This window comes from Mesoplodon densirostris, chromosome 12, assembly GCF_025265405.1.
Source record: "Mesoplodon densirostris isolate mMesDen1 chromosome 12, mMesDen1 primary haplotype, whole genome shotgun sequence".
NCBI lineage: Eukaryota > Metazoa > Chordata > Mammalia > Artiodactyla > Ziphiidae > Mesoplodon > Mesoplodon densirostris.
In genome coordinates, this window is record NC_082672.1 from 53,074,138 (window position 1) to 53,086,856 (window position 12,719).

Here is a 12,719-nt window from a genome sequence, read left to right on the forward strand (position 1 = left end):
TTAATGCCCTTATGAAAGAGGCCCAGCAGAGCTTCTTAGCCCTTCTACCATGTGGGGACACAGAGAAGGCACTGGCTATGAACCAGGAAGAGGGCTCTGAACACATCAAGGTGTTGACACCTTGATCTCGGACTTCCAGCCTCCAGAACTGTGAGAAATATGTTTCTGTTGTTTATAAAGTACCCAGTCCGTGGTATGTTGTTATAGCAGCCCAAATGGACTAAGACAGATACCCAGGGCCTGATCCACAGATTGTCAGTAAATGTGGGTTAATGAATAAGTAAGTGGAAGAAAGGAAAAGAGGGAGGAAGGGAGGGAGAAAAAGAGAAATATCATACCCTGCTGATTAGAGTGTAATTGGTACAACCAGTTTGGAAAATAATTTGGCACCATCTAGTAACTCTGAATATAAATTGCTCTATGACAACCTAACAATTTTACAAATGTACTCTGTAGATAGGCATATGGTCATCCCTCAGTATACCAACCTCAGAACCAACCTCAGATTGGTTCCAGGATCCCCTTGGATACCAAAATCTATGGGTGCTCAGGTCCCTCATATAAAATGGCATAGTATCTGTATATAACCTACACACATCCTCCTGTATAATTTAAATATTCTTTAGATTACTTGTAATACCTAAACACAATGTAAATGCTTTGTAAATAGTTGCAAGTATACTGTTACTTCAGGTTTTGCTTTTCGGAACTTTCAAATTTTTTTCCCAAATATTTTCAATCCCTGGTTGGTTGGTTGAATTCAACAATGTGGAGTTCTTGGATACAGAAGGTCAACTGTACATGCATGTTCACCAAAAGATATGTACCAGAATTACATGTATTACCCCCAACTGGAAACAACTCAAATGGCCATCAACAGCAAAATAGGGAAGTAAATTGCAGAATATTCTTACACTGGAACATTACACAGCCATGGAAACAAACTATAGTTGTGTGCAATGAAGTAGATGAATCTTACAAGTAGGAAGAAGTCAGAAACAAGAGTACACCTTATATGGTTCTATTTAATGACACTCAGGAACTGGTGAAACTATACAATACTGTTTAAGGCTGCTTATCTACATAGTAAATCTCTTTACAAAAAGGCGAGGGGAGGCTCATGTAAAAGTCCTGATAGCTGTTATTACTTCTAAGGGAGTGAGGGGGGTTTTGACTGGGAGGGGGAAGTGAGGAGATGTTCTAGTTCTTAATCTTGAGTGATGCTTAAAATAGTATTTGCTTTATAATAATTTGTTAAGCTGTACATTTATATTCCATGTACTTTTCTCTGTGTGTTATGTTTCACAATGAACATATTTTAATAAGATTAAACAGTTGAGTAATAGATAAATATCAAGGTAGAATAACATATCTACAGAAAATGAAAACACATTGGAAAACATCAAAATGAAACCTGCAATTTCAAAAACAAGCTAAAAAAATGATTAAAAATATGATAGAGGGCTTCCCTGGTGGCGCAGTGGTTAAGAAGTTTTGAGCCCTGGTCCAGGAAGATCCCATATGCCATGGAGCAACTAAGCCCATGCGCCACAACTACTGAGCCTGCGCTCTAGAGCCCGTGAGCCACAACTACCGAGCCCGTGCACCACAACTACCGAAGCAAAACCGGGCTCCATACACTAAAGGGCACATACGAACTGTTAATAACATGCAAGAACTTGGGGAATATGTTCTTCTGATCCCTTTCTGAGAAATCTACTAGAAAATGAGCTTCTGAAAACTAAAATGGCTAGAGAGACATCGAACCAAGGACTGGTGGTAACTGTTAAATATAAAGTTATCTGTAGAACTAAAACTAAATGAGGGCTTAGAGAAAGAGAGTGTAGTATGTAACAGCCATATGCTCTGACAAGGTAAACAGTACAGCTGTTTTTAAAAAGCGGAGGAACAGAGAGCATATATTAAAATTATTTTAATCCTTTCATTAATCATATTGGTAGTGATATTAGTACTATTTTTCAGAGACTGTTATGTTGTAATATACAATGGAACAGTTGGGTATTTATGGCATATTTTAATTGTCATCCCCTTTGTCTTTGACAACCAGGATTTTAGGAGTGGAGGAAAGGAGATACAGATGTAACAGAGAAGAGGTTAAGTAAAAGCTTGACAGTCTGGAATTTGAATTGGAAGTATCAATATGAACTCGAGATATTTTGTATATGTATGTATGTAAAGCTGTCTCTTGAAATATCATTGCTTACACACAGAAAAAAATGCAGCTCCTTGGAGAAAAGGCAGATTCCAGATCTAGGGCGCAAAATGTACGAGAATGAGCCTAGAATATATTAATAGCAAGGAAGTTAGTAAAGGCTAGTTGAGCCATGTCAAAAAGACTCAGTAGGGCTTCCCTGGTGGCGCAGTGGTTGAGAGTCTGCCTGCCGATGCAGGGGACACGGGTTCGTGCCCCGGTCCGGGAGGATCCCACATGCAGCGGAGCGGCTGGGCCCGTGAGCCATGGCCGCTGAGCCTGCGCGTCCGGAGCCTGTGCTCCGCAACGGGAGAGGCCACAACAGTGAGAGGACCGCGTACCGCAAAAAAAAAAAAAAAAAAAAAAAAGACTCAGTAGCCAACTTGAAGAAACTCCCAAAGATTGTTAAAGAAGACAATTTGAGCTTCGGTAATCATAATGATAATTACAGTGGATTGAAATCCTTCAACTATGTTTAAATCCATGAGTTCATGATGATATTTTTTAAAAAGTGGTCACTTTTGGAAGCTGATAGGAACCCAATTTATTATTTTATAAACTGAAAAAAGGAAAAAGTTATTTGCCTTTTCTATACGAACTGTACACCTGAGTAAACTAATATATGAGGAGAGGTGTTTCTTTATAAAAGTATTCCAACTACTGAGTGAAAAAAGGAGAGAGAGAATATCACCATTTTGCAACCACCAGTAGACAGCCACTGAGATAATAAAAAGGGCAACAACCAGATATGCTATGCATCCTATAATTTTGCCAGACGTTATTCATAGTCTTGCTAAATGGATTGAAACAGAAGATACAGAGGACAGAGTAACAGGTAGAACTGTCCCAGGTGTGCAATCAGAAATTCCAGAGTTTCCAGTGGGGAAAACTCTGCAGGTCACATGGCCTAGATTCTTTCACAGATAAATTTTAAGAAAGTGAAGGGGATAGGGACTTCCCTGGTGGTCCAGTGGCTAAGACTCCGCACTCCCAATGCAGGGGGCCTGGTTTGATCCCTGGTCAGGGAACTAGACGCCACATGTTGCAACGAGGATCCTGAGTGCTGCAATTAAGACCCAGCACAGTCAAATAAATTGATAGATAGGTAGGTAGGTAAGACTAAACTATGGTATCTAGGGAATGCATATATGGGTGATAAAACCTTTTTTTTTTTTAATGCAAGGAGGCGATTACTATAAATATCAGGGTAACGATGACTTTTGGGAGAGAGGGTCTGGTGTGGGGACCGGGCACAGGGAAGAGCTTTTGGAGTGGCAGCCAGCTTGCTGTCTCTGTCTGAGCGGTGTCTGCCTTACAGACGTCTCTTATACTTGTGTTTTAGTTTACATAAAATAGTAAAACAACTAAAGCTGTTTAAAAACCTTTTAGTAGTGTGCAAAGATATTAGATAGTTCTAAGTGGGAGAGGAAAATCTAGAAATCTGGAAAAAAATTCATTGAACTGTTTCAAGATATGACAGATTCTTCCTGAGGATTTAATACTGTTTAGGGAAAACACAAATTAAATGTAGGTGCTTAGAACACAATTTCCTTTTTCCTTGACAGTTTCTTTTTTTATACAGATACTGGATAGTCATCTTGGATTGTATTCTTCACATATTTGAATTTAGTTTGGGACTTGCTGTCGAAAGCAACCTGTCATTATACTCAAGTGTCTGTGTTTGTGGCCCATAAACATAAACTATCATATATCATGTCAGTCCTAAATGTTTTAATTCCCCTCAGATTTCCAGGGCATATTCCTTGGTCAGTATTACTTTTTAAAAGTGAGAAATTAGATAAGATTGTGAGTAGTTTTTAAATCCTTTATTGTTTTTTGTTCTTAACAGATCTCCAGCATCTGTGTGTACCACAGAATGGGGATTCAGTAGTGAACAGAACAGAGACAGATCTCGTATATTCTAGTGAACCTCTGCAACTTATATTAAGGAAGTTCAGGAAACTGATATTGAGGACAGGAGGGAGAAAACAGCTGATCTGTCATGACCTATAACTGCCCGTTTGAAAATTTCTCAGTGAACTTCAAGTAACTGTTCTCAAATTTTGCTGATGATGGCTCCCTTTTAATTCTATGAAATTGTCATTATGGAAAGGAACTGTAGTCATTTTGGAGCATGATGCTTTCTGGATACTTAATCCTGAATCCTTCATTTTTTTTAAGTCTAGTTTTTTTAAAATATATTATTTTTAAAATATAAGGTATCTGCATTTTAAATCCTCCAAACCATTTATTTAGGTCTTTTTACTCTAAAGGAGAGGACCTGATGCATGTTTTGAAAATAAAATGGCCATGTTTTCTTCCCCTCTTTTTTTTTTTTTTTTGGCTGTGGTGGGTCTTAGTTGCAGAGCACGGGCTTCTCTCTAGTTGTGGCGTGTGGGCCTCTCTCTAGTTGTGGCTTGTGGGTTTTCTCTCTCTAGTTGTGGCACGTGCGTTCCACAGTTTGCGGCTCACGGGCTCTCTTGTTGAGGTGCACAAACTCAGCAGTTGTGTGCGGGCCTAGTTGCCCTGCGGCACATGGATTGCTAGTTCTCTGACCAGGGATCAAACCCGTGTCCCCTGCATTGCAAGATGGATTCTTTACCACTGGACCACCAGGGAAGTCCCTTCTTCCCCTCTTTTTGAGAGTACCTTTCATTTATTACCCAGTACCTGATTACCCAGTTGTCTGACTCAAGATTATACTAACACTTACTGGAGATGCAAATGAAGAGATGTTGCGTTTTTATGTTCTGGACGCATTTTAAATATTCATCTTCTGAGGACGTGATTTTTTTTTCCCATTTATCTTTGTCATCATTGAAAATGCTGAGCTTAAGGCCATCAACTCCTGTCTTTTCTGATGCTGGTGAGGCACTGAGCCCTTCTATAATTGGATTGGTTATAACTTCATGACAGCAAGGCGACTAACTGACTTGTCCGGGGAAAATGAGATCTATTTCTTGGATTTTTCTTAGTGAACAGAAGTTTAATCATTTTACTAGTCTCTGGCAGATAGCTTCCTGCAGCTCTTGTTAAGATAGAGCACTTAGTTTCTTATTTATGTAAATACTTGCATCCCAATAGCCAACAGGCATCGGATGCAGAACCTAGAGCCAGTTTTCAGGAACAATTGCAAACCTGACTTGGTACTGTGCATCTATTCATAAAACACTTAAAACTGTGAAAATATGGTTTACACTTAACTGTACATAAAGGTAAATGGAGAACTCAGTTCAGTACCAGTTAGTTTGTACATTTTAGGGGGGCTTTTCACATTAACTGCCCATCTATGTAATTTATAGTTTGACATGATATGTTTGTTTAAAAAAATTACATAGTATAAACCCATTAAGGATCTAAGGGAAGAGAAGAAGCTTAATGTAGAACTAAGCTTTTAAAGTATGTTGGTTTTTTTTTTTTTTTAATTCTCGTCTTGGTGCAAATGTTAGTTATGCCTTATTCATATCACAGTTAGATCACCATGCTGTGACATGGTCTGTATTCATGCTGCCCTAGATACTTTTGTAATTATTTGTTGCAGACTTGTGACTGTCCCTCTTAACTTTCTTTTATGTAAGTAATTTGGAAAAGTTTCTTAAAAATTTTGCTTTTGCTTATTTAATTTTGAATAAAAGCTAAATTCATTAAAAAAAAAGATAGAGCACTTAGAATTGTCTAGAGATTAACCTGATACATGGTGCCAACTATTTTTTATTTAATTCAGTTTTTCTACTCCTCTCCCCCCCTTTTTTCCTTTTTTGGGCAGGTAATGAAAGCGTGGGATGCTCATGTGACAGCGGTTTGCTCTCAGGATGCCAGTGAACTTGTAAGGAAGCTCGGTGCAGATGATGTAATTGATTACAAATCTGGAAATATGGAAGAGCAGTTGAAACATTTAAAGCCGTATGTATTCAAACAGTGTTCATATTGGGAAGGTGGGAACAAAGGCAGCTGATAATGCAAGCCTGAGGTGGTTGGGTGGCCTTACAGTCATGTTGGAATCCTAGACAAGAATCTACGAAAACACTCCATGTCTCCAGAGGTTATTTAGGTTGGTTTCTGTTTTAACTCCAGATGTTAATACAGCACGATCGTGTAATGTAATTTGTACTGAGGAAGAACTTTTGCTTACCTAGCCTTTTGCTAATTTTTAAGTCAGCTTCCTTTTATTGCTTGCGTGTAACAGGTCTGAAGGCAAAATTGGAAGTGTATCCCCTCCAGGGGCATTTGACACCACAAGAAGAACATAGAGCAGTACGTGAAATACATGATTAGTGTTTTGGCTTCATAATGAGGGTTTCAGAGAAGCAAAGGCAGTATAGATATCAGTAATGGGAGTCTGTGGATGCTCTCGGTGCGTCTGAATGCCAGGCTGTGGTTTGACAGAGTGTACCAAGTGAGAGTGGATTCAGGAATTCTCTCAGGCCCTGTCCATCCTGACTGTGGCTCGGGCAGGGACGGGGGTGCTTAGGAATCTGGTCTTCACCCAGCCCAGGCAAAGCTGCAGCGTGCCTGAGGAGTATTTGGAAAGCTGTTTGACTGCTTCTATTTCAGAGATTTTTCCTTTTTTAAATTAGTTTTCAGAAGCTAATTATTCTTGCCCACTTTAAGTAGAAGTATATTTTCATGGGTTAAAAAAAAAGGAGACAAAGGGAGCCCCTATCTGACACAGCCCAGCCTCTCAGCCAGCACCCCAACTCCCAACAGTAGATGTTTGGCTGTACAGCCGGGAGCAGCCGGCCACTCATCATCCTGGAGCTCTTTATGGAATGTCCCTTCCCGCTCGGCAGTGTTCTAAGCACAGGCTAAGACGCAGTGGCGAACCAGACACATCGCCCCCTTTCGTGGGCTTGTATTCTAGTGGTTAGTGCTCTCAAGAACACTGATGCAGTGAAAGGGGGAAAGAAAGGCTGTTTTAGAGGGAGGAGGCTGTTGGCGATGGTGTAGTTGAAGAATGCCTCTAAGTGAGGCATTTGGGCAGAGGCTTCGGGGAGCAAGCCAGGAGGATAGGACTTTTTTGTGTTGGGGGCAGGGGTCTTGTTCCCTGCTGTGTCCCCCGCCACCCGGGATGGTGTAGTGACCTACAATCAATATTTCTTTAATGACTTGTCGAGGGACTCTAGGAGAGGAGCAGGTGGAGATATAACACCAAATGTAAAGCCCCCGTGGCAGGAACACGCTCTACGGCACATTTGAGGACTAACACTGTCCCTTGAGGAGATCCCTGCCTGTGTGGCAGGACCGAGGCTTCCAGATAGTGGTAGTTTCGGCCAATCACCTCTCTTCTGCTGCTTCTAGGAATAGCAGCAGAGACAGGCCGAGGCCCACCCTTTCCCCCCATCCACCTTGAGTGTTTTGCATGTCTGGAATCTTTTGCCAGAGAATAGAGACCCTGACGGGTGAAGGCGAGAGTGCACCCAGGCTAGCCTCCCACCCTGCACCTCACTCTCTTCCTCTGAGTCTCTGCCCAGTGGCCTTGCCCCTTCTGCTTGCTCTTGTCCAGTCAGGGGAGCTCACCAGCTCGCAAATGCAGGCTATTATTTTTTCAGTGATCGCTTTAGTTAAAATTGATCTTTGTAACTTCTGCCTGGAGGTTGGCCTCTTAATCCACCTAGAATAAATTTGTTCCTCCTTCCAAACAGCAGCCTTTTAGATTTGAATCCTAGGATTTTCCAGCAGGAAAGGGCTTTGAAATCCTTCAGTCCTACTCTATGGCGTTACAGTCGAGAAAATAAGGGGCAGAGGATAGGAGGTTTTTTCATGCTCAAGGTCACGCCACTTAATCATTAGTGGCGGGAGAGCTGGGTCTACAGCCTGGTCTCTGCACTTCTTTTTGCAGGCAGTGCCAGTTCTATAATACCAGGCTACCCTTAAGTTTTATCTAAATTAAGTGTCATCGTGTTTGTTTATCCAAAATTTGGGAATGAAATAGGAACTTAAAAGTAGAAACTTAAGCAGAAACTTAAACTCATAAAAAAGAATTTTTCTGCTCTTTTCTAATGAGAATAGTCATCTAGTAAGGTCATTCTCCTGCACTCCATATCTTTTAATTTTTATTTGCCCTTCTTTAGTTTAGTCCCATGAAAGACTCAAGAGCCCCAACGTTGGCCAAAGCTGGTGTTAGAAGCTTTGATGTTTGACTTCATCCAGATGAATTTAGGAGGGAAAAAGGACTTACCAAAAAGGAATTCCTCTGTTAATTTGCTTAATATATAAGCATGCATTCTCTAAATAGATCTTTGTTTTCTAAAATATTTTAAAGCTTCATTGGGTTTTACCCCCTTTAAGTAGAAGGTAGCGATTATAGCCATTTTAGATTAGATTTAAGGCGCTGACTATCTGTCAGTTCCTGTGCATTCCATTATGACTGGATTTTTTTGGCATGTTAGAGCAGAACTGAAGACTGAGAGCAGGCTGTTGATTTCTCTTCTGCTTTGTGCTGATGCGCATGAAACCAAAAGAAGAAAATTCCATAAGGTGAAGAGGATGCTTCTACAAGCAGTTCTGATGGTGGAGGGAATACAAGCAAATGACGTGTGTGGGTCAAAACCTAATATACGTTTCTCTCAAGTATTCATGTGAACGAAAGGGTACTTTGACCTACATTGGATGGGTAGCTTTGTAGTTTTCTATAAAGCTTGAGTCAGGGTTTCTCAGCCTTGGCAACCTTAGTTTCTCAACTACTGACATTTTGGGCTGGATAATTTTTTGTTGTGAGGGGCTGTTCTGTGCGTTGTAGGATGTTTATCATCATCCCTGGCCTCTAGGTGCCAGCACCCCCTTCCCACCGCCTCCCCCAATTGTCACAACTAAAAATGTCTCTAGACATTGCCTTATATGTCTCCTGGGGGGCAAAATCACCCTTGGTTGAAAACCACTTGTTTAAGTCATTCTTAAAGTATTTGAAAATAATATGATTTTAAAAAATGACATTTGACTTACAGTGGAGAAATCCCGGAGATCCAGCAAGTGGGTGTGCCCTTTTCTCCTTTGCCCGGGCATCCACCCCCTGCTGTCTGCGAGCTGTCATGGAAACAAACCCTGTAGCTAACTGGCGCTGGGAAGGCGGCTTGGAGCCCTGGATAAAGGCTGACCAGGATGTTGTGATTTGATCCTTTCTCTCCAGGTTGGATTTTATCCTTGATGGTGTGGGTGGATCCACGGAAACATGGGCTCTAAATCTGCTCAAGAAGTGGTCAGGAGCCACGTATGTGACTTTGGTGACTCCTTTCCTCCTGAACATGGACCGGTTGGGCATAGCGGACGGCATGTTGCAGACAGGCGTCACCGTGGGCTCTAAGACATTGAAGGTAGGGGGAGGGTCTTGGTTGGTGAGAGCAAGCAGGCGCCTGGGGCTTCTGGAATTTGGTTGCCTCCTGCCAGTTTCTTTTCTCATGGAGCCAGCACAGCACAGTGGCTGCAAGCAGGGCTCCAGAGTCACGTACTGACGGGGTACAAATGCTGGCCTCCACTTGGTAGCTGTGTAGCCCCGTGCAAGTTACTTAGCATCACTAAGGCTCATCATGTTCACCTGAGAAATGAGGCTAATAGCATATCTCCCTTGCTGTATGTTGTAAGGATTAAATGAGATAATCCACCCATGTGAAGAACTTGGCACAATGCCTGGTACCCAAGACGCTCTTATTAAATATTAGTCTTTATTTATTTATTTATTTTAAATATTTATTTATTTATTTTTGGCTGCGTTGGGTCTTCGTTGCTGCTCACGGGCTTTCTCTAGTTGCGGTGAGCGGGGGCTACTCTTCGTTGCGGCGTGTGGGCTTCTCATTGCGGTGGCTTCTCTTGTTGTGGAGCACAGGCTCTAGGTGCATGGGCTTCAGTAGTTGTGGCTCGCGTGCTCTAGAGTACAGGCTCAGTAGTTGTGGCACACAGGCTTAGTTGCTCGCGGCATGTGGGATCTTCCTGGACCAGGGCTCCAACCCATGTCCCCTGCATTAGCAGGCGGATTCTTAACCACTGCGCCACCAGGGAAGTCCCGTTAAATGTTAGCTTTTATTATTAGCTATTATTACCGCTCCTGATTCCATCTGGTACGCCTTCCGCTTTTTTCTTGTCTGCACCTGATGGCTCTCTGTTTCACTGTCTTAATATATACAGTCTCTTGTATATGAAGGCAGAAGCTTCATTAAGACAGCGTAGAGCTGGCTGTTTTCATGGTAGTAACACTGGGATATGCCAGTGACTCCCAGACTGGGGCTTTCGGACCTTTAGAGGTCCATGGGAATTTTTTTTTTTTTTTTTTAAAGCAGAGGATAGGATTCTTTTTTTTTTTTTTTAATAAATTTATTTATTTATTTATTTATTTTTGGCTGTGTTGGGTCTTCGTTTCTTTGCGAGGGCTTTCTCTAGCCGTGGCAAGTGGGGGCCACTCTTCATTGCGGTGCGCGGGCCTCTCACCGTCGCAGCCTCTCTTGCTGTGGAGCACAGGCTCCAGACACACAGGCTCAGCAGTTGCGGCCCACGGGCCCAGTTGCTCCGGCGGCATGTGGGATCCTCCCAGACCAGGGCTCGAACCCGTGTCCCCTGCATTGGCAGGCAGATCGTCAACCACTGCGCCACCAGGGAAGCCCCATGGGAATTTTTTTGAATTTCAAAAGCCTAAAGGAAGGGGCTTCCCTGGTGGCGCAGTGGTTAAGAATCCGCCTGCCAATGCAGCGGACACGGGTTCGAGCCCTGGTCCGGGAAGATTCCACATGCCGTGAAGCAACTAAGCCTGTGCGCCACAACTACTGAGCCTGCGCACTAGAGCCCCTGCTCCGCAACAAGAGAAGCCACCGCAATGAGAAGCCTGTGCACTGCAATGAAGAGTAGCCCCCCGCTCACCACAACTAGAGAAAGCCCACGTGCAACAACAAAGACCCAACTCACCAAAAAATAAAAAAATAAATAAATTCATTCATTTAAAAAAAAAAACTGAAGGAAATTGTATTCTTCCGTCAGTGAGCCTACAAAGACTAATGGAACCATCATGCTTCTTCTGGAATTGTATCAACTTGTCTTGACAGTACATGTCCCATGTGAATCAGAAACTCTATTGATGGCATTCTGGGGGTTTCAAAGATTTGATTAGTCAGCCTGATTTTGTTAACAGGGCCGCAAGGAGCTGTGTCACCCAACTGAACACATCCCGTGCATGGTGGGCCTTGAAGACTAGTGCAGATCAGCCCGTACAGGACTGCTAGCAGAGCTTCAGAGTCTGCTCTCTACCCGACATGCCAGTGGTGACGGAGGCTTATAATTTCCTGTTATGCACTGTTGGTAATTGTAGCTTATGGGTTTAAAATCTGAATTAGTGTTGCAATGGAATAAGTGACAAGAAAATATACATTCTGTTTTTTTTTTAATTAGACAAAATACTTCAGGCTCAGGAAAAAGGCAGTAGAAGGTTCCTCAAGGGTGAAAAGGTGGTGAGTCATGTCGGCCTAGCCAGCACTGCCATGCATTTGCAAGGTGACTGGCTTGATAGTTATCTTTAGCTTCTTCTTGATTCTCGAAATTAATTTGGAACCTTTTGCGGGGTGAAGTTTAGGACTTTGGTCTCTTGAAGGCTGTGTACTAAGTCCTTAGAGGTGGTGAAGAAGAGCTGTGATGGAGGAGACTGCTGCTCAGTCCTTAGGAGCTGGGTCTGGGTGAGGGTAGTGAACACACCGGGCGCTGTGGTCCGGGTTCTTTAGTTTCACTTGGTTCAGACGGCAGCCAGAAGCAGTGTCCACGGGGCACTTTGTGGTGGAGGAAGGAATCTTAGCTGTCCTTTGTCTCTTCTTTCTCTTTTCATGAAACTCGGGCTTCCCAACTGCTTTAGGATATAAGTTTAAGTTTTCCATAAAATTTCACAGTTTGAATTGCAGTGAGACCTCTTACACGTTAAGCTTCAGAGCTATCCTCTGAGAGTAAGACAGGCATAGCCCTCTTCGTTTCCCTTTCCCCCGTCTTGAAAGATGATAGTGGTAATCTCACGTGAAAACCTTTTAAGTAGTTTCTGATGTCTTTCTGAGAATGTGCACAGTTAAAGCCTCATTGTAATGCCTGCCTGCTTTGGTTTACTCTCTCCTGTAATGGCCTGGAAAACCTACACAGACCTCTTAGAGCAGAATATAAAAATTCTGCCATTGCAGACCAAATGTTTCACTTTACAGGGCAACCCGCTGTAAAGGAATCATAGATATGGCACTTATGACCACCACCGTCCCTCTTTACAACTCTAAACAGTGATCAGAAGGTTTTAATTATAGTCTATAAAACCAGTCCTGTGGAGAAGTACACGAACAGGTCTTCTGTGACGGTAATTAACTGGACCTGCTCTAAGCTTGGGACAGTCCCAGTGCCTCTGGTGTCTAGCCACCTAAGCCTTCAAATGTTTTTGTTTGTTTGTTTGTTTGTTTGTTTGTTTTATCTTTTTGTGGTACGCGGGCCTCTCACTGTTGTGGCCCCTCCCGTTGCGGAGCACAGGCTCCAGACGCGCAGGCTCAGCGGCCATGGCTCACGG

The 12,719-nt window shown here is 42.7% G+C and overlaps 1 protein-coding gene across 4 annotated transcripts in view; it reads left to right on the forward strand.

Moving 5' to 3' along the window:
• RTN4IP1 (reticulon 4 interacting protein 1) overlaps positions 1–12,719 on the forward strand; it is a 46,111-nt gene that overhangs the window by 22,614 nt on the left and 10,778 nt on the right. For 3 of the 4 annotated variants that reach the window (XM_060114796.1, XM_060114797.1, XM_060114800.1), the window contains exons 6-7: positions 5,979–6,115; positions 9,339–9,522. In XM_060114796.1, the coding sequence (XP_059970779.1) occupies positions 5,979–6,115; positions 9,339–9,522 (321 nt within the window). Of the gene's footprint in view, positions 1–5,978; positions 6,116–9,338; positions 9,523–11,324; positions 11,413–12,719 lie in introns of those variants that run through there. The other variant, XM_060114798.1, reaches the window with a different exon arrangement.